The 22,752-nt window shown below is 43.5% G+C and overlaps 1 protein-coding gene across 1 annotated transcript in view; it reads right to left on the reverse strand.

The window, feature by feature from the left end:
* Window positions 1-22,752, reverse strand: part of EDEM3 (ER degradation enhancing alpha-mannosidase like protein 3) — a 104,114-nt gene that overhangs the window by 51,064 nt on the left and 30,298 nt on the right. Inside the window, exons 3-5 of the mRNA XM_044300523.1 lie at window positions 16,180-16,280; window positions 6,261-6,300; window positions 4,725-4,837 (exon numbers count right to left, since the gene is read on the reverse strand). Of these exons, the coding sequence (XP_044156458.1) occupies window positions 4,725-4,837; window positions 6,261-6,300; window positions 16,180-16,280 (254 nt within the window). The remainder of the gene's footprint in view (window positions 1-4,724; window positions 4,838-6,260; window positions 6,301-16,179; window positions 16,281-22,752) is intronic.

Genomic DNA, 22,752 nt, shown 5'->3' on the forward strand with positions numbered 1-22,752 from the left:
TTAGCAAATTTCAATTTCTCTACTTTAATAATAGATAGTAATACCTCCAAAAAGAGTTATTACCTTAGATTTCCCATATGTCTACTTCATGTTTGAATCATTTTAAAAATGACATTTTATTTTTTGGGGAAGTTAAAAAGGCTTAGAAGTTTAGAAGCAAATCTTAAACTTTTTAAGAACATTTCCAATCCCCAATTTTTTCAGGACCAGTTCAGTTATGAAGTCACTTTCCGGGGCTTACATATTTGAAACCACCCATAAATCACCCCATTTTAGAAACTACACCCCTCAAGCTATTCAAAACGGATTTTACTAACTTTGTTAACCATTTAGGTGCCCTAGAATTAAATGAAAATGGGAATGAAATTTCAAAATTTCACTTTCTTTAGCAGATTTTAAATTGTAATCTATTTTTTCTGCAACACATCAAGGATTAACAGCCAAACAAAACACAAAATCTATTACCCTACATCCGGAGTTTACAAAAACACCCCATGTGTGCTCAAAAACTGATGTATGGGCGCACAGCAGGCTTCAGAGTGGAAGGAGCACATATGGCTTTTGGAGAGGGGATAAAGCTGGAACGGTAATTGGGAGCTATGTCGCATATGAAGACACTCTGAGGTGGCCCTACAGTGGAAACCCCCAAAAAGTGACCCTATTCCGGAAACTACACCCCTCAAGAAATATTTCAAGGTGTGTGGTGAGCACGTTGACCCATCAGGCCTTTCACAGAATTAGGAAACGCTTGGCTCTGAAAATGAAAAATTTTCACTTTAACAAGGGGTAACAGGACAAAATGTACATTTTGTTCCCCATTTCCCCCCAAATACGCCAACATCCCATATGTGCTTATAAAATAATGTATGGGCGCATGGCAGGGCTCTAGAGTCAAACAGTTAAATATGGTTTTTGCAGCCCTGAATAAACAGACATAGATTTTAGCTAAATAAATTCCTGAGGTTCCCAGAAATGAAAGACCCCAACAAGTGACCCCATTTTAAGTGGTGGAAAGAGTACTTTTCAGCAAACAGGTGTCTCACAGAAGGCAGAAACACTTGTGAAAAGGATTTCAAACCACACATTTGTAAAAATGAAAAATTAGCAGCAGACCCCAATTTTTTAGTTTCACAAGGGGTTAAAGGTGAAAATGCACCCCAGTGTGTGTTCCCCATTTTCTCCCCTTTTTGCAAACACCCCATATGTGCTTGTAGCCTGCTGTATGGCCGCATGGCAGGGCTCTAGAGGCAAACTGCTAAAATATGGATTTTGCAGGCCCGAATAAACAGACATTAATTTTAGGTGCCATGTCGCATTAAAAAAATTCCTGAGGTCCCCAGAAATTAAAAACCCCAATAAGTGACCCCATTTTGGAAAGTGGACCCCCGTACGAACATTTTAAGGGGTGGAAAGTGCACTTTTGACCTAACAGGTGTTTCACAGAAATGAATATGTAGTGGTTGGTAAGAAAGTGGATATGTAAGCTATGCAGACTAAATCAGAGATATAAGGTGGTAAAATTACAGGTTACATCAAGGATGAAATTAATACTCCATGGACGAGTGGTAGATTCTAAAACACTCCTGCATGCACAGGCCAGGTTTTCAGGGCAGGTTTCTTAGTGGTAAATAGTGTCTTACCTTATTCCACTTTTGGAACACACCCTGCATCGTTTTTGGGTACTTCCCTTCTTTGCTGTCTGGGGGACTTAACCTGGAAAATGTTGCCCTGGCACCACACGGGCACCATGACTCCCTGAAGAACTGGGACCCTCCCCGGCTTGGCTTTGAAAAATTAGGGCCTTGATAACCACCTCTTGGAACTGGAAGAAAGTTCCTGTGTAACCTGCAGATTGAAATAGCACGTACTCATTGTACATTGCCACCTGTACAATGTGTACAGCCAGCTTTTTGTACCACACTTTTGCTTTTCGTGTGGCACTGTAGGGCTTCTAGAGGGTCCCTCATCAGCGGATGATTATGATGATGATGAGGGGGGGTAGAGGAAAGTGGCATCCTCTTCTCCCTCACTGGCCGACTCAGTATCAGAGGCAAGATACGTGTATGTCTCTTCAGCCGAGTAAACTCGTTGGGACGGACGGGCAATTTTTTTTTTATTGGTGTTTTTTGTGTGAAATCTGCGAAACTTTATTTAGTATGGGGTGTGTATGTAGTGTTTTCACACGTTAAGGAGCTTGTTATAAATTTGAAATATAGAGAAAAGAGTAGGAAAATAAATAAATAAAAGACTGGATGCATGCACAAACCAACACTTAGGGTCCATTCACACATCCGTTGTTTCTTTCCTGATCTGTTCTGTTTTTTGCTGAACAGATCTGGACCAGATCTTTACCTATTCATTTTCAATGGGTCCTGAAAAAAAATCGGACAGCACAATGTCAGATTTTTTTTTCAGGACCCATTGAAAATTAATGGGTACAGATCTGGTCCAGATCTGTTCCGCAAAAAACAGAACAGATCAGGAAAGAAACAAACGGACGTGTGAATGGACCCTTAGGGTCCATTCACAGGTCTGCATGTGTTTTGCCGATCCGCAAAACACGGACACCATCAATGTGCGTTGCGCATTTTGCGGACTGCACATCACCAGCACTCTCATAGAAAATGCTTTTTCTTGTCCGCAATTGTGGACAAGAATAGGACATGTTCTATTTTTTTGCAGGACGGAAGTGCGGATCTGCAAATGCGGATGCGGACAGCACATACCGGCCCCATTGAAAATTAATGGGTCCGCTCATGTTCCGCAAAATTGCGCAATGGATGTGGACGTGTGAATGGACCCCTAACACTACCTAACTAAAATTGATTTCTTTATACCTATATAACTAACTAAACAAAAAAATTAAAATAAAAAACGGTAAGAACAGTAAACTGAGCAGACCGATCAGAAAAATTTATGTTTCTGATAAGCACTCAGCAGGTGCAGGACGCACGCACATAGATATTATGTGCGTGCAAAAATGTACACCAACACTACCTAACACTAAAAGTACTTTATACACCCAAAAAATAAAAACTGAGCACAAAAGCAACCAGTAAAAAAATTTTACTTATTGGTGCTCAGGGCTGCAGAACGCACGCAAGCGGACGTTTGGTGCGTTCGTGCAGACACTGCAGTATACAAATTTACTGCAGATACAAAAAAAAAGAACACTAGCTAAAAATTAACATATATATGTATCAAAATTCCAGGTTTTCCTGAATCTTTTCTCACAAAACTATATATCAATGTGCTCAGCTCCTCCTGCTCGATAACATGCTGCATGTAGATTACACTGCATGTTGTGGTGACAGGTCCTCTTTAACCCGTAGAGGACCCGCGCCGTACACAAGGTCTGCTGGGCACTGGGTGAAAATCACGGGGGGACCGGAGTTTTGAGTCCTCTGCTAGAGCTGCGATAGTATAAAATAAATATATATATATATATATATATATATATATATATCCATACACACACACACACACATATATCTGCTATTTCTATATTTAAGGGCACTGACCCTGCGTTCAACTATCAGTGACTGACAACTATTGCTGCATGTACAATTACACAGGTAATACTATCAATCACTGATAACACTTCCCTGTGTACAACTATCAATAAGGCTGGGTTCACACATGAGCGTTTTACAGCGCGTTCCTACGCGCTGTAAAACGCTCAACAAGGAGAAACAAATGCTTCCCTATCGGCATGGTTCTTATCTGGGCGTTTTACAGCGCGTTCGATCGCGCTGTAAAACGCCCGACGCCCCAAGAAGTAAATGAGCTTCTTTGGGGCGTCTTGTCGCGCGTTCCCGTACATAGACTTTCGGGAACGCGCGACAAGAGACGTTCGCTTGTCTCTGTATGCACGATTGCAAACGCCGGTACAATCGCGCATACAGAGCGCTCCTTTCAGAACGCTCAGGTGTGAACCCAGCGTGAGTGACTGCTATCTCTGTATACACACTTACACAGAGAATGCTTTCACCTCCCCTATGTACAACTAAAGTCAGAAAGGAGAGAGATAAATGTATAAATTACAAGTTCTCCTGGATATTTACTAAATATAAAACTTTATATAATCTGCTCAACTCCTTCTACCTGCTGATTCCACTGCCTTTTGTGGTGACAGGTTTTCTTTAACCCGAGTGTCAGGAGTTTAAACATGGTATCTGCTCAGGTGTTTGCTCTGTTATTGTTGGCGGTTTTCTGCTGTGAAACACAGCTGCCACCTGCAGGCAGTGTCTGTGAGATAACTATGAACATAGACACTTAACCCCTCCAACGCCACGGATAATGGCATGTGCTGCAGCTGAGCCGTTAGTCAGAGGTTTAAGGCTGTTTTCACACGAGCAAGCCCATTGCGGGAATCGCACTCCATATGTGACTTTGATCCTCTGTTCTGAACTTGCAGGAGCACAGGGCATTATACTGAATTATAACGCTCTGTTCCTCTGTTTGACGTTGCTGATGAATAATCATAGTGACAGCTTTATGTCAGTATGACCCTGTAGAAGTAAGGTCAAGCAGAGGCACATAGCATTATAAATCAGTATAATGCCGCCCTTACTGTTACTATACAATTCTGGATTATTTTTATTCAAAATGCTGGACCCTGATGGAGTGTATTGCCTAAGTTATTATAAACACTTTATTGTCATAGAATTCAGTGAAAACACTGAAAAGAATTGTTGAAAAAATAAAACATTAGGTACACGTACCCCAAAACTCGAATGTTTGTCTCAAACACAGAAACCACAATGTCATTGTCCAAGTTGACATCATTTATTACTTTTCTAACAGCATCTTCAAATTCCTGAGTTCTGTTCAGCACCTGTGAAGGCAAAGAGGAACATCAGATCGCAATAGTTTCCCTTAGAAGTGCAGTTTATTGCCTTTACTCTACAGAAATACAGACCTCAGCAATAAAGCTTGACAGCATCAAAGATCCTATGACTCTTCCTTATACACACACAGCATTTTTAAGTTTTGCTTTCTATTTTTCCACCACATAACTGTCTACGCATGTATCGATTTAACTATGGTTACTGTGGCTTGTTGCAAATGTGAATTGAGACATTTAACTTTAAAAAAAGAGGACCTTTCATGGGTCCAGACTATGTAAACTAAGTATCAGGGTATGTAGGGCATACAGCGGGGATCTAATAGCGCTTACTATTTTTTCTAGGCGCCGCTCTGATCGCCAGCTGTGCCCCCCTGCATGCAGTATGCTAATGAATAGCACCGGTACAGGGAGGAGGAGACTGTTTTGTTTCTCAATGGGCGTCTCCTTCTCCCTGGCTGTAGCGCTGTCCAATCACAGCGGAGAGAGTCACAGTGAGTTTTTTTTCTCCTTGTGACGCTCTCTGTTGTGATCGGACAGCTCACGGCCAGGGAGAAGGAGACGCCCATTGAGAAACAGGACAGTCTCCTACTCCCTGTACCGATGCAAAAATTAGCAAACAGGACGGGAGAATTTAATGGGGGGCTACAGCAGGCGAACAAAGCGGCGCCAATGGCAAGCGGGACAGGGACCAGCCTCCATAGCATCGGTGGTGAAGCTAGGGAGGCTCATCACCATATGAAGTGTCTTCACTGGACTTCTGGTCCCCACAAAGAGCCAGGTGGAAACAGGAAGCTCGATGAAGACTGCCCAGGAGCCACAGACCCCGAACAGGGAAGTGGGGAGCAGGTAAGAATAGCTCTCATCACAGGTACCACTGGTGAAGGAGGGGAAAAATAAAAAAAAATAAAAAAAAATAAAAAAAGAAAATAAATAAAGAAATGAACGTTTAGTGCCAAAATAGTACATTAGGGGTTAAAGTGACTGCTATTCACACATAACCGCTACAAACGGCACCGATCCAGTAATCAGTGGCCTCGTTCTCCTGAGAATCCGTACTCCGGCTCCATTCATTTTCTACTCAACTGAAAGCGACCACAAAAAAAAGAAAAACACAAAAGTTTAGATTAAAAACAGATAACCATCCTTAAAGGGATTCTGTCAGAGATCTGGTGAGCTCAATAAGAACCCGTCATTAGTGGGGCTTCAGTCATCAGGGGCAGTAAGAATATGACTAGCTGCAAATGTCCAGGGCGAGGCTTCATTGTAAAGGTAATAGAGTTAGATTTAGGCATCATCGCCTAGCCTTAATCGGAATTTTACTAGCCGAGCACACAGCTCCACACACACTGATAATATGCCCAATTTAGAAAAGTCTATAACTTAACATGTGCAAAAGAAAAACTATTCTTACCACCAATGTATCCAGTGTATCAATTAGTGTTAAAGAAAATCTGGAAAGAAAGACAAAAACAATGTATTACTATTAGACTGGATTTTACATTAATGTTGTTTTTTTTACTTATTTTTCTATTATACAGCACAAAATATCGGACAACAATTCAAGAACCCATAGTATGGCCAAGGAGATGGACTCCCTCCTCTCTAGAGGTAAAATGCTAGGTGTTCTTACATAAAACATGTGATGGTAGTGTCCATAAGGGGTTAAGGCCCGATTTGTGCCACATATTAAGTCTATATGTACATATTCGATGTATCTCTATGTAAACGGGTGAATGGCTTTCACTGCTCACTTTAATGTGATCGTATGGCACCTTTGTAGATATTCTGCACCATGTTCTAGATTTTATAAAGGTACGCCCCTTGTTTGACAAGTCTTTGGATGCTGATGGAGGGAGGGTCATGTGACCAGACAAACTGCCCCACGTGAGGTCTCTTCTATTAGATACACTGCACCTGCCATCTGTACTTGTTGGGAGATAATGGAGGAGACTGAGTGATGTGTCTTGTCACATGACCCTCCATCAGCGGCCATCTTGTGGACACGACTTCTATGCAAACACAGAAGATTTGCCTAATGTGGGGGCATAGATTATAAAATATGGCACACAATATCAGTAAGTCACCTACACATGGTGACAAGAAGCCAGAAATTGGTCAATAAGGCTACTTTCACACTGGCGTTTCTGGGTCCGCTTGTGAGATCCGTTTCATGCATTCTGAATGGATAAGGATCCGCTCAGAATGCATCCATTCCGCTCTGAGGGGGACACCAAAACGCTGCTTGCAGTGTTTTGATGTCCGCCTGACGATGCAGAGCCAAACGGATCCGTCCTGACTTACAATGTAAGTCAATGGGGACGGATCAGTTTTCACTGACACAATATGGGGCAATTGAAAACGGATCCGGAGTTTTGACTTAGATTATTTTTTATTAATTTTTTTAAGAATAATGCAAACGGATCCGTTCTGAACTGATACCAGCGTTTGCATTATTGGTGCGGATCCGTTTGTGCAGATACAAGACTGATCTGCACCGAACGAAGGTGTGAAAGTAGCCTTACACAGCAATGCTCCTTTTTGGACATCTTTCTGTAGGTCTGTCAAGAGAACAATAGAGCTGTCATGCTGTTATCTCAATTCAACTAATCTACTATTTTACTTACAGATAACATCTTTTCCTTACAGCAATAAACAATGGGTTACCTAGCTATATAGTTTTATCTCTGCGCCGAGTACTATAAAAGGACAATACTCTATATTTAATTTTCAAAGGCATAATACTACAGAATTGAAAAAAAAAAAAAAAGTTCCATGAATATAGAGATTTAAAAAAATTGTTTCTTTAACAGTCACAATACTCCCACCCCCATTGATGGACCTGAAGAGGGTTTGTTCAAGCAGAAAAGGACGATACTGTTTTGAGCCAACCTTGTTCGGGCTGTATGGATGAAGAGGGGAGCTATTTCCGAGGCCTCTTTCTTAGGCTACAATGAGCTAGAGCCTGTCATTTTGGGAACTTTGGCTTACCGACTCCACAGCCCTGGTTTTAACACCTTCCTATCTGAAATAACGTGCTAATGATGCAGTCTTCACCATGTTACTGTCACGGCTGAGGATGGGGAAAACCCTCAGCCGTGAGATGCCGGAAGATGGTCGCTGCTCGACCAGGACGACAGGATTAGGGAGCAGGTCACCTCCTAAAGCGTCCCTAACCTGACCCTAACTCCTAGCTGCATGGGCCAACCTTTAAGATAGGAGGACCCATGCTCAGGAACCTCTGAGCCCTAACTCACCCTCCGACCGGTCCCTGGACTAGGAGTCAGGGTAAGACAACCTGTTCCTTCTGGATATGGAGGAACAGGAGTCTCACTGGCCAAGCTGCAAGGAAGGGAGAACAAGTACAACCTATGGCAATGGCAGATACTTGCCACAAACACAAAGCCTGGAACCCGTGTGGAAGTACTGCTATCCAAAAACAAAAGGACACAGCACACAAAACATCACACGGGAACCCAGGACCATAGGTGCAATAAACAAGCATAAAACCAAACACATCTTCTAGACACCAAACGACATTATATTTGCTATGACCAGAAGGATGGCCCCCACTGGCAGTTGATAAGTAACCAGGAGGATGTCTCCAGCCAGCATAGCTGAAGCACCCTCTCTGGCTACTGCCTACAACTGAGGCTTTATAGGGCCAAGAGGCCACACCCAACAGTCAGACACACCCCGTGACTCACACACACAGAAAGGGAGTTAACCCTTCCAAAACCACAGAAGGGAAAACACAACATAAAGGGGAAGTGTCCAAATTCAGCACACACTATGGCTGTGGCCGCCGGCAACGACATGGGTGGCAACCATGTCCTAGGAGTCAGCCCGAAGGCCAGGACACTGCCACCACATGTACACTATACAACCAAACGTTGCCACGGGCAACCACAGTGAGGGGAAGATGTAAGTGCACACCACACATAACACAGAGTGCACACAAACATACCAAAGTGCATACAAATCCAAGGGAACCGCACACATAGCTGTTGTCCGCGGCAACCGCACTTGAGGCCAACAACATTATGCCTCCAGCTGCGGTTGACACTTCAACCCAAACCGCGGGCAACTGTATGCGGCTCCCAAGGAGTCACGGCCATAACATGGTCGTGACAGTTACCTGCTCTGTTGACGGTCCTGCGCACAGATGTTCACTTGACGTTGCCAGACATAGATACTGAGATCTCAGTAAAAGAAGAGATATGGCCTTTAGGTCCTGCTTGGGTTACTCTACTATGCACTAGACCAGTGATGGATAACCTTAGCACTCCAGCTGTGGTGAAACTACGACTCCCAGCATGCTCCATTTATTTCTATAGAGTTCTGAGAACAGCCAAGCAAGGGGGGCATCTTGGGAGTTGTAGTTTTACCACAGCTGGAGTGCCAAGGTAAGCCATCACTGCACTAGATTATCTCCAGCAGCACCGTTAAGTGAATGGAGTGGCACTGCACATGCTCAACGGCAACTCTGTTCATTTATAGGACTCGGGACCCTAGTTTTTGTGACTAGTGGGGGTCCCAGCAGTCTGACCCCCACAGATCATATACTTATAGCATGGGATACCTTGGGACAACCCAATAAAAAAAAAATATATATTTTACTCAAAGGGGTATTCCACCAGATGGGGATAACTATTAGATCGGTGGGAGTACTACCAGTGCATCCCCACTAATCAAGAGAACAAGGACCCCATGCGCCCCTAAGCCCACCTGAAATGAACAGTTCGGCAGGTCGAGAAGGCGCACTGCCACTACATTAATCTCTACGGGAGTTCCGAAGACAAGAGAGTACTGCTCTATTCATGGAGATGAATACAAGTGACATTTGACATAAATGTACGACGTTCTAGGGGGCAGTAGGATCATTGTGGGAGCCTGGCTGCAAGGGCTGGGATCAGAGATATGTCTGACCAAGTTACAAATGGAGGGGTACATGAACACTCTGGCTCAGTCTAAGAAGAGCTGGAGGCACTTTCTGAATTCCGTCTTTGAGGAGAAGGCCTCTTTCACACGGGCGTCGAGGGCCGGACAAGATGCTGGTGCGATTTTTCAGCGCAAGTGCAAAGCGGTTTAATTGCACGGGCGCAAGAAAAATCAGCATGTTTGGTACCCAGACCCGAACTTCGGGTTAGGTGTTCTCTAGATTTTATTATTTTCCCTTATAACATGGTTGCGCCCGTGCAGATTCCTGGCAGCGGCTTTGTTGAGCGAAGTGCGCATGCGCATCAGGCCAGCTTTTTGGGGACGTTAGAAGGCTTAGAAGTTTAGAAGCAAATCTTTTTCAGGATCAGTTCAGGTCTGAAGTCACTTTGAATATGACCCCATTTTAGGCTACTTCCACACTAGCGTTCGATCGGATCCGTTCTGAACGGATCCGCTCATATTAATGCAGACGGTGGCTCCGTTCAGAACGGATCCGTCTGCATTATAACTTAAAAATATATATTAACTTAATAAAATTTTCTAAGTGTGAAAGTAGCCTGAGCGTATCCGTTCAGACTTTACATTGAAAGTCAATGGGGGACGGATCCGCTTGAAGATGGTGTCATCTTCAAGCGGATCCGTCCCCATTGACTTACATTGTAAGTCGGAACGGATCCGCTCGCCTCCGCACGGCCAGGCGGACACCCGAACGCTGCTTGCAGCGTTCAGGTGTCCGCTCACTGAGCGGAGTGGAGGCTGAGCGTTGGCAGACGGATGCATTCTCAGTGGATTCGCCTCCACTGAGAATGCATTAGGGCCAGACGGCTGCGTTCAGGGCCGCTTGTGAGCCCCTTCAAACGGAGCTCACGAGCGGACACCTGAACGCAGGTGTGAAAGTAGCCTTACAAACTACACCCCTCAAGATATTCAAAACTGGATTTTACAAACTTTACAAGAATTAATGAAAAATAGAGATAAAATTTCAAAATTTCACTTTTTTGGCACATTTTCCATTGAATCATTTTTTTCCAGTTACAAAGAAAGGGTTAACAGCCAAACAAAACTCAATATTTATTGCCCCGATTCTGTAGTTTACAGAAACACCCCATAACTGGTTGTAAACTGCTGTACGGGACCATGGCATTGCGCAGAAGGAAAGAAATGCCATAACGTTTTTGGAAGGCAGATTTTGCTGGACTGGTTTTTTGACACAATGTACAATTTGAAGCCCCCCCGATTCACCCCTAGAGTAGAAACTCCAAAAAAGTGACCCCAATTTGGAAACTACGGGATAAGGTGGCAGTTTTGTTGGTACTATTTTAGGGTACATATGATTTTTGGTTGTTCTATATTACACTTTTTGTGAGGTAAAAAGTAAAAAGGTAACAAGAAATAGCTGTTTTGGCACCGTTTTTATTTTTTGTTATTTACAACATCTGACAGGTTAGATCATGTGGTATTTTTATAGAGCAGGTGGTTATGGATGCGACAATAGCAAATAGGACTACTTTTTTTTGGGTTGTTAGTTTCAGTTTTACATAAAGCATTTCTCCACATTTTGAAAGCCGCAGTTGAATTTATTTTTTGGGCGACTGTCTTGGGTAGGGGCTAATTTATTTTGGGATGAGATGATGTTTGAATGGTACTATTATAGGGTACATAAAACTTTTTGATCGCTTGATATTACACTTTCTGTGACAAAAAAATAAAAAATAAAGCTTTTTTCACACCATTTTTATTTGATTTTTTTTATACGGTATTCACCTGAGGGGTTAGTTCATGTGATATTTTTATAGAGCAGAGTATAACGGACATGGCGATATCTAATATGTCTACTTTTTTTTTAAATTTATTTAAGTTTTACACTATGATTTCATTTTTGAAACCCCCCACAAAAACTTTTTTTTAGTGTTTCCATAGTCTGAGAGCCATAGTTTTTTAAGTTTTTGGGCGATTATCTTCGGTAGGGTATGATTTTTGCGGGATGAGATGACGGTTTGATTGGCACCATTTTGGGGTGCGTATGACTTTTTGATTGCTTGCTATTACACTTTTTGTGATGTAAAATGACAAAAAAAAGGCTTTTTTTCACTTTTTTTTTTTACGGTGTTCACCTGAGGGATTAGGTCATGTGATATTTTTATAGAGCAGGTTCTTACGGACTCGGCAATACCTAATATGTATACTTTTACTTACGTTTTACACAATAACAGCATTTTTAAAACAATGTTTTAGTGTCTCCATATTCTGAGCCATAGTTTTTCGGGTTTTTTTTGCGCTATTGTCTTGTGTAGGGGCTAATTTTTTGCGGGATGAGGAGACTATTAGATTGGTACTATTTTGGCGGGTATACGCCTTTTTGATCAATTGGTGTTGTACTTTTAGTGATGTAAGGTGTCAAAAAAAAATTGTTTATTTAGCACAGTTTATTTTTATTTTTTTACGGTGTTCATCTGAGGGATTAGGTCATGTGATAGGTTTATAGAGCCGGTCGATACTAACGTGGCGATACCTAATATGTCTACTTTTCTTTTTTTCCTTTATTTGTGGAAAATGACTTCAGCGCTGACCGCGGCACATCAAGGGTTAATGCTCCGGAATCAGTGATTTCACCTATGTCGGCACATGCAGCTATCAGTGACTGCCGGACCCCTGCCGCTGATCGAGCGGGCGCAGCTCCTGCACCTGCCCGATCACCATGAAGTACATGTATATCACGGGTCTTTAAGTCCCGGAAAGAAATGACGTACATGTATGTCATGGGTCCTTAACGGGTTAAAATTACAGCTGGATTGGAGAACCGCATTGCCAGTTGAATCCCAATCCTGAGCTCGGCAGTGGCGGCAGCAGGGCAGGGGGAGATGAGCACCTCCATTGTGGAATCTCCCTACATTCATTTGTACAAATCAATGTTGCAACAGAGCAAGGGAGAGGCGTTTCCGTCCTACCCTGCTCCTCTGATAGGCTGCAGGCCTAGTGCAGCCTATCAGAGGCCGGTGCAGGTAGCGCCATGACGTCATCGTGTCCGCCTGAGACGGGCTTTGTACTGCACGGGACACAGGCAGCAAGAGGCCTGCATCACTGCCAGCATGGAGGTAAGTATTAGTGTTTTTATTTTTATTTTATGTGGCGCGCTATGGGGGCATCAACTGGGGGAATTAATGGAACATGATGGGGGACATCATGGGGGTATTACGAGCACATGATGGGGAACACTATGGGGGCATTATTGGCATATCATCTACTGGGTGCATTACTGGCACATCATGGGGGACACTATGGGGGCATTTATACTGGCAAATCTGGGGACATGTACATGCACATCATGGGGGCATTTAATTTGGCACATCATTGGGACACTATGGGGGTACTATGGTGTTAGAGGGGGAAAGCACACTATTGTGGCATATTATGGGAGCACTATGAAGTGGCATTTATACTGGCACATCATTGGGGTACTAAGGGCGAATCGTATACTGGCACATTATAGTGTTGGGGGGGACACTATGGGGGCATATTATATAGGCACATTATGGAGGCACTATGTGGACATTAGCTGGGGGCACTAAGAGGGGGAATTTTTTTGTACTGGTACACAGGACGGGAACATTTTTTAACTAGTGCACATTATTAGGGAGCATTTTTTGCACTTGCGCACATTATAAAAAGGGACATTCTTTGTACTGGTGCTCATTTTAAGTGGCCAGTTTGCCCAGTAATAGTGCTCCCCAAAGTCCCACCAATTGTAATTATTCTCTACCACAGTGCACTTAGTAGTAATAGTGCCCCTACAGTGCTCCTACAATAATGTCCCCACTGTGTCCCAGAAGTAATAATACTCCCACAGTGCCGATAATAGTAATCATGTTCCCCATAGTCCCCCAGTAGTAATTGGGTGACATAATGTTTACACTATTAGTGTCCGGGGCACTATTTGCTGGGTGCAGTTATTTTAGGGCAGTATGTGCCAATAATTATTAAAGGGTCTGTGTGGTACTAGTGTTATCAGGAGTATTATCTGTTTCTGCAGTATCGCATTGGGGAGTACAGTGGGCACAGTATTGGAGGTGGCAGGATGAGTTGTTCAGAAGGTGGGTGGATGATGGAGAAGTAGGAACCCAAGATGTCTTTTTGTCAAACTGCAAAGACAAGGGATGGGTGAAAAATGATCATGGTGGTCTGTTCTGAAAGGAGAAAATGAGGAAAGAGAACATCTACATCAGAGGATGTAAGAGCTATGTCAGGTTGTATTCTGGATAGCACTGTATATATAATGTGTATGCAAATATGTATTTAGTGCTAGGTACAAAATGTGTATAACATGGATATGGTGTAGGTAAATCTACTGTAAGTGTAGCCTATGTGTCATTTATATACTGTATGGTGTATATGTGATTATGTGAGTGTAGTGTCTATATAGTCCGTTTATGTATGCATACCTTCCAACCATCCTAGATCTGGCATAACCACTGTGTGGGGGGCACAATGGAGACTAAGCAGGGTTGGGACATGTACAGACAGACATTGGGAGGAGTTATAGGTGTGCGTCAGTGTAACGAAATCTGAGGTGAATAGACAGACATACAGATAGATCTCATTCTCCTAAACTTACATTATCAATAGCTAATTGTATAGCAGTGGCTAATTGATCTATTAAGCAAATGCAAATGGTGCCTCTAGATGCCAGCCCGTCTGAAGACTAGGTAACTCCACATTCTCAGAGGAAGCCCCCATTTAGCACAGGCCTGCTAATTGCAAACCATTTGGGCATCCTAATGAAGACCTGGGAGGGGGATACTTAAAATGCACAGCCACCCTAGACATGTTGGCTGCTAGACCAGTGGGTGGTCTAACCCATTGAGTAGATGAATGAAATAATATCAGAAGCCAAAACTCCCCACAGCCTCAGAACCCTAATAATGGTGTTCAGCCTGACATGGGCTTCGGGCAGAGTCTATGCGCGCCATTCTGGACAGGAGGCATTTCTCTGTATTCAGGATCTGGCCTTCTGGAATTCATAACTCAATCACATCTGGTGTCTGTATGACCGGGACAAAGCGACTCAGATTATGGGATCGTACTCGTACCCGCAGTCCCCGTCATACAGCGAGGAATCGCCGTGATTCATATTGCCACCTCAATCTTCTGGGAAGGTGGGGCAAAAACCTGAATAATATCAGACGTCCCAGAAGGCCAGACCGAAAAGAGGGAAGTTCCCTCACAGCCCACCCCTCAGCTGAGGGAGGGGATAAAAATGGGTGTTTGGGAACAGGTAATTGTCAGCCATTTTTGGGATCCACGTGGTTTGGAGCGACAGCCCATATCTTCAGCTGTCCCCACAGCCGGAATATAACTGCTGTTTTTATCTTTTATCTGACACTTTCTTTTTGTATTGCACTGCACTATTGTGTATTAAATTTAAACATTAACAAGTCCCTTCCTTGTGGTCTTATAGAACTTGCTCTTTCGGAGGGAATAACGTTACCAGTAGTATTTCAGAGGATTTTGGGTCCCATAAAAGATAACCTGTGTTACTGTGTTAAATTTGGGTTGAGAGAATCTGAGTATAGGCCCCTATTGCCTTATAGTATAGGTGGTGGCAACTATTGTGATAGAAAATATTGGGGTGTTAGAATCTAGGGGAGTAAGTTAGCATAATTCCGTCATCTAGAATAGGTGGGTGGGAATTTCTGTGGTGACTTGATGAGCTCACTAGTATAATTCACCCCAGTGACGTGACCTATTGAGTAGGGATCGTGACAGTCAGCGCTTAAAAAAAAAAAAAAACTTGGTTTAGCTCCTTAGGCTTTTTTAAAGTTGGGTGGTATGTGTGTGTAGTGTATATATGGTTTATTTATGTATGTGTGTTGCATATATATGGTGTATGTATATGTAAACATTTGTCGTGACACCGCATGTCCACCGTTGAGTAGGGAACCTGTTAAAAATTAGAATCCCACCCCTAGTTAAAGGGTTGCTGACTTCAGCAAATGGCGGTTATCATGTAGATAAAGTTAATACAAGGCACTTACTAATGTATTATGACTGGCCATATTGCCTTCTTTGCTGGCTGGATTAGTTTTTCCATGACATTATACACTGCTTGTTTCCAGAGGTTTTGACCACCCTGCAATCCATCGGCGAGGGCCATGCTTGTACACTAAAGGAAAAAGTGCTGGACTCTCATATCTGCACTGCAGTGGTGGTTGTAACCCCTGGAAATTAGCAGTGTATAAGGAGATGGAAAAATGAATCAAAGGAGGAAATATGGACAATCACAATACATTAGTGCCTTGTAGTAAGTATGATAAATGCCAGTTCTGGAAGTGATACAACCCCTTTAAACTTCTGTAGAAAAAGAAAATCACAATCTGATATGATCAAGAACTTACTTCCCCAAAGCATCGTCTACATCTCCTCTGCTTGGCTCCTGGCCACGTATTCTACCACGACAGGTCAAAGGCATAAGTTCATCAGCAGGATATGCATGTTGCTGGGCGGAAAATAGAAAAATGTTACAACACTTTTATAGTCAATGGCAAATGAAGTCAAATTAATCACTCAAATAGATATTCATTGTCTATACAAGATTGATGTGTATATAAAACCTGTTTTTCTGTACTAGGTATTTCAATTTCATACAAGGAACTAGATTAGTTGGAAGCATCACCCACTAAACCACAAATATATCAAAAGACATACCAACATAAAGGAGGAAAATGTGCAACACAAATAAGGCAGTGAAAACAAGCTGTAAACTGTAAGCACCGGCTAGACGCAAAAGCCTCATACACACCGCACAGCATACATGTAAGGGCAACACTTTAATGGCAATGCTCTGTTTAACCATTTGTGCCACAGCAATAACAGCAGCTGACAAGTGAACATACAAATGTTTGCACCCTCCGCCGAGAGCAGGCGAGTCTGTACAAGAGTGGAGGCCAACGGAACAGAACGCTACAACAGCAAATGAGACCTTTATATCAGCGCTTGGACATCTCCACGGCTCTGAAATGCACTCTACAACACCCCAAATCAAACACATGAAATAAATGCCCAGCGCAGGGATTTCTTCTCTGTATTAGTTGTTGGGCTCCACTTCGGAGTTGCACAGCACATGAAATACACCAGGATAAAAGCTCATCCACACAGCCATTGCCATTTTTGGGGGTCCACAAGTTGCAGATCCGCAAAACAGATACCGACCGTTGTGCATTCTGCATTTTGTAGAACAGAACGTCCTGCCATCCACTGAACAGTCCTACACTTGTCCTCAAAACAGACACGTATAGGACATGTTCTTTTTTTTGTGAGTGCTGTGTAACGGACATACAGATGTGGACAGCATATGGTGTGCTGTCCGCAACTTCTGCGGCCCCATTGATTCGAATGGGTCCATATCCGACCCTCAAAAAATGCGGATCGGATGCGGACGAAAAACACAGTTGTCAGCATGAACCCTAAGGGCTTGTTCACACGAACGTATTTTGCGTTCCATATACGGGCCTTTTTTTTGCGTTCTGCATGCGGTCCGTATATGGAACAATTCATTTCAATGGGTCCACAAAATTCCTGTACTATCCTTGTCCGTTTTGCAGACAAGAATAGGCATTTCTATAATAGGGTTCCTGTTTTGTTCCGCAAATTGTGGAAGCCACACGGGCGCCATCTGTGTTTTTAAGATCCACAATTTGCGGACCGCAAAAAACGGCACGGTCATGTGAACAAGCCCTAAAGCTGTGGATTTCACATGACAAAAACTGCAGCAACAACACACCTTACCCACATGCTGTATGCATCTCTTTCTATGCACCAGGATGATGTAATTTGGCACGTACAATGGATATAGAGGCCTTAACCCTTGTCCCGTCAAGGACATATACCAGGTGTCTTTGCAGAAAAGCATTTAAGCAGCCAAGGGAGTATCTTATATGTCCTTGCTACTGATGGCTGGATCTCAAACTATGCAGCAGCTGGAGATATCGGCCATGGCTTGTGTCAAAGCTGACGATCTAAAACAATACAGTGCAGCACTAGCAGAAATACACCACAGCCCTTAGAATTAGGGTCCAATCAGAGCTGCATAAACCTGCAGCTCTCACTTCTGTCCCGATTTCCAGCTAACACTGCAATCCTTGTCTTGTTGTAAAACTTAGGCTACTTTCACACTAGCGTTCGGGCGGATCCGTTCTGAACGGATCCGCTCATAATAATGCAGACGGAGGCTCCGTTCAGAACGGATCCGTCTGCATTAAAATGGCAAAAAAAAAGCTAAGTGTGAAAATAGCCTCGGACGGATCCGTCCAGACTTTCAATGTAAAGTCAATGGGGGACGGATCCGCTTGAAGATTGAGCCACATTGTGGCATCTTCAAACGGATCCGTCCCCATTGACTTACATTGTAAGTCTGGACGGATCCGCACGCCTCCGCACGGCCAGGCGGACACCCGAACGCTGCAAGCAGCGTTCAGCTGTCCGCCTGTCCGTGCGGAGGCGAGCGGAGCGGAGGCTGAACGCCGCCAGACTGATGCAGTCTGAGCGGATCCGCTCCATTCAGACTGCATCAGGGCTGGACGGCTGCGTTCGGGTCCGCTCGTGAGCCCCATCAAACGGAGCTCATGAGCGGACCGACGAACGCTAGTGTGAAAGTAGCCTTAGATATTCCAGGATAAAGAAGTTCTCACCCACTTCAGCCAGCTGTGGTCTCAGTCAGCATGGAGCAGGGTAGGTGGTGGAGAGGACAAGTTGCAGGAAGAGAGTAGAGACACTAGATACAGACCATATTTTATTTGAATAAGGACTCCAGACTATGCACTTCAGTTATAAATTTGAATTTTCATCCAATTTTTGCTTATAATCACAGTTTGCTATAAAGTTGCATGAAAGTAGTTGGGTGTATCAATTATCAGGATATATTTTTGTAGAAGGTAGGCTAGTAACATGGCAGCTGTTTGCAGTGTATAATATACATTTTAATGCCTATGAATGGTCTGATTAAGTGTCTTTAAGAGCACAAGCTCTTACTAATGTGTACACTTATGGTATATGAGCTCTGCACACCTAGATATTATGGCATCAGTAATCTAACGATTAGAGTAAGAAAAAAAAAAAAAAAAGAAAGAAAGAGCCCTCCCCACATAACTCCATAAATGGAAATATAAAAGATTTATAGGCGTCAGTTTTGCTGTAATCATATAATTTTTGTTGACCAGTAAGTGTATGCAAACGAGTCTCTAGGACCAATAAGGATTCATGTACATGACCACGCAGTGTTTTGCAGGCTGAAAATTGCGGATCCACACAACACTGATGCCAGCCGTGTGTGTGCCACAAATTGTGAAACAGAAAATCCATGATAAAAAAATAAAATAAAAAGTCCTACTGGGCATTTCTGTTTTTTTTTTTTTTTTTTTTGCTGGGCCATGGAACAGAGCAACGGATGCATTGAAGTGATTTTTTTGCAGCTCAGATGTGGACGCAAACAACGTTCGTGTCCATGAACCCTAATAGCAATGCCCCCATTGATTCTAGAGGCTTATTTGTATACATTAAAACATTTTTCTCAGCTGCCAAGTGCACATGTAACAGGTCAGCCAGCGTCATAGGTACAAATCTGCTGACAGATGCCCTCTTAATGTTTTTTTATTAGGCTTTGATGTGACAAAGTATATCACTGTCCCTACATAATACTGAAAAAAAAAAAAAAAATTTAAATGACAGTTACAGTTTAACCCTTTCACCCGCGGAGGTTTGCGTTTTTGTTTTGCGCTTTCCTGCCTTCCCAGAGCCATAACTTTTTTTTATTTTTCTGTTCATATAGCCATATGAGGGCTTGTTTTTTTGTGGGACAAGTTGTACTTTCCAACACCATATGATTAAGTGGCAAGCGGGGAAAACAAATTCCAAATAAAATAAAAATAAAAGCTATTCCACCACAGTTTTGCGGGTTTTTTATTTACAACGTTCGATGCGCGTTAAAACTGACCGGTTACTTTTATTCTACAGGTCAGTACGAATCCGGTGATACCTTATATGTATTCGTTTTTCTTGCGTTCTGATTAAGGGGAACCTGTCAGCGGCAAAAGCCATCCCAAACCGCCAACAGTACCTTCCAGTAGCCGGAGTGAGTTTCTAATGATGATTTTCTTACTTCTGCCTCATGTGAATGCAGTAGGCAAAACGTTCTTTTATTCCCTGTCCGCACTATTTTCCAGTCAGGCTTGAAGTCAAGGGAGCAGTGACCTCTTTGCTTCAAGTCAAGGTAACCACATCCCCTTCCCTGCCCCTGCCGGCTGCCAGGCATAAGCGCCATCAGTCACAGCGAAGGGGCAGGGAAGGGGGCGCGGTTACCATGACTTGAAGCAAAGAGGCCACTGCCTCCTTGACTTCAAGCCTGTATTTATGTGTACGGAACTGTATGGGGGCTCATTTTTTTGTGGGGCGATCTGCGGGGGGTGTGCATGACTTTTTGATCACTTTCTTTTTTTATTTGTAGAAGATAAAGCAACCTAAAATGGCAAAATCGGCCATTTGGACATTTTTTTCCGTTTTGCAGTTTGCCGTATGGGGAATATATTTTTATACTACGGGCGTTATCGCACATTGTGACACCCATGATGTGTATTTTATTTTATTTATTTTTTCACTTTTTTTTCTAGTTCTCACTTTGGGGAAGGGGGTTGGGGGATGCGGCTTATAGGGCAAACGTACTTTACAACTTTACAACGCGACCATTTAATATTGCTAACTCTGCTAACACTGATACACTGCTGTCCGCGATGCTGCACAGCGAAGCCGGCGATGTATCAGTGGGGAGTGAGAAGGGGCTGGGGACCGGCATCTGGTGTTGTAATGGCAGCGGAGCCCGATGCAGTCACTGTATTCTATTACACCGGGCCCCGCTCACTGTAGGATTAATATGTAAGGCATCAACTTAGGCATTAAACTATAGCAATCCTCTGCATACTCACTTCAAACTCCCGTAGCAGGCAGGCCGGGCGGCAGCGTAAAGTCACTCACTACGTCATGCGCCTGCTCCCCATAAAGTGGGAGGAGCAGGCACGTGACGTAGTGAGTTATGCTGCCGCCCGGCCTGCCTGCTACAGGAGTTTCAAGTGAGTATGCAGAGGATTGCAATAGTTTAATGCTTACACGTTACATATGAATACTACAGTGAGTGGGGCCCGATGTAATAGAATACAGTGACTGAAACGGGCCCTGCTGCCATTACAACACCATATGCCGGCCCCCACCCCCTGTATTGGGGGTCATTCACTTACAGGGACACCGTTATGGGGGGGGGGACACAGTTATGATATATAGCATCATAAGATGCTATAGATGTGTCATCCACAGATCCCCTCCATAACAGTGCGTCATCCACAGATCCCCTCCATAACAGTGCGTCATCCACAGATCCCCTCCATAACAGTGCGTCATTCCCAGATCCGCTTCATAACAGTGTCATCCACAGACCACCATTAGTTCAAAACCAACCAAAAGCACAACTTTTGGTTAAAAAAATATTTTTTTTTCTTATTTTCCTCCTCCAAAACCTAGGTGCCTCTTATAGGGTGAAAAATACGGTAATCCGCCAAACCGCATCTATTAACCCCTCAGGTGCCACAAATATATTACGTCAACACCGTAACAAACACGCAATTCGCCATTTTTTTTGTCACCTTCTCCCCAAAAATAGGATAGGACTGTTCTATTATGGGCCGAATATTCCATAAAATGCGTAATGAACGCTGCTTTTTTGCAGTTTTCTTTTTGTTGCATGGTATTGAATATCGCCATACTTTTTTATGGTATCGAAATCGAATAACAATTTTGGCATCGTGACAACCCTAGCTCCTAATGCTGTATTAAAAAGAGATGAATTTTAGTGCTCACCTGCCACTCCTGTTCTAAGGCTTCTTGACCCCTGAAAAGCTACCACTGATTCTAAGAACATTCAGCACACGTACACCCTGCGTCCCGACATGTTTCCCTGGACACCCAGCATCTTCAGGGGAAAAACAGATGCTGGGTGCCCAGCAAAACATGTCGGGACGCAGGGTGTACGTGTGCTGAATGGTCATAGAATCTGTGGTAGCAGGCAGGGAGCTTTGATAAGAGCAAATTCTATAGTGCAGAGAGGAGTGTAGATTTGACCATTGGCAGGAGAGCTCCAGCGGCTCAAGTCAATACAACACATCAACCTCCAAATATCAAAGGAGAGCAATAAAAATAGCAGAAGCCAAGATAAGAACTAATGATACAGTATAGGAGGTTAGAATTGTGACTGTCAGCTGGACACTACAATATATTAACCCTCAGTTTCCTGCTGCAAAATAAATGGTGTGTGAGCAAACAAATCACCAGCCAGCATACCACTGAGAATTTTTAAAGTGTCTATAATGTCTAAATGGTTGTTTTAAACAAACAAAAGTGAAGTTTGAAAAAAATATACAGCACATAAAGACGTATTCAGTACAGATGGCAGGCCCAGTGAGAGTTGTTTGGTGAAAGCATCTTGTGGATGCGTCCTTCGTTTGGATGGTGGAGATTTACAGAACAACCCCTATAATGTCCCCCAAAATGCTTGGGCACCTCATACATAGTTACCCCATTTCCCAGCACCTGCGCTGTTCTTGATGCCCGCACGGCCACCACTATAAAAACATGCGGCGGTGGTGGTGGTGTGGTTTGGGGTTCAGCCAATAGCAGGCTGTAACAGGGACACTTCTCCCTAGTGTCACCCACAATGCTAGGGGGGCTCGTTCCCATCGTGACCTGCTATTGGCTGCGCCATCTCCCTCCCCCAGTCACCGGATGTTTTGATCAGTGTGATGGGGAGAAGCAGTGGTGGCCATGTGGGCAACAAAAGCATCGCAACTGCCGATGTAAATATAACCTGTATGAGGTGCCTGGGGATTTTTTTTTTTGGGGGGGGGGGGGGGGGTGGGGGGCTGGAAGAGGGG

Source organism: Bufo gargarizans, chromosome 7 (assembly GCF_014858855.1).
Source record: "Bufo gargarizans isolate SCDJY-AF-19 chromosome 7, ASM1485885v1, whole genome shotgun sequence".
Lineage (NCBI taxonomy): Eukaryota > Metazoa > Chordata > Amphibia > Anura > Bufonidae > Bufo > Bufo gargarizans.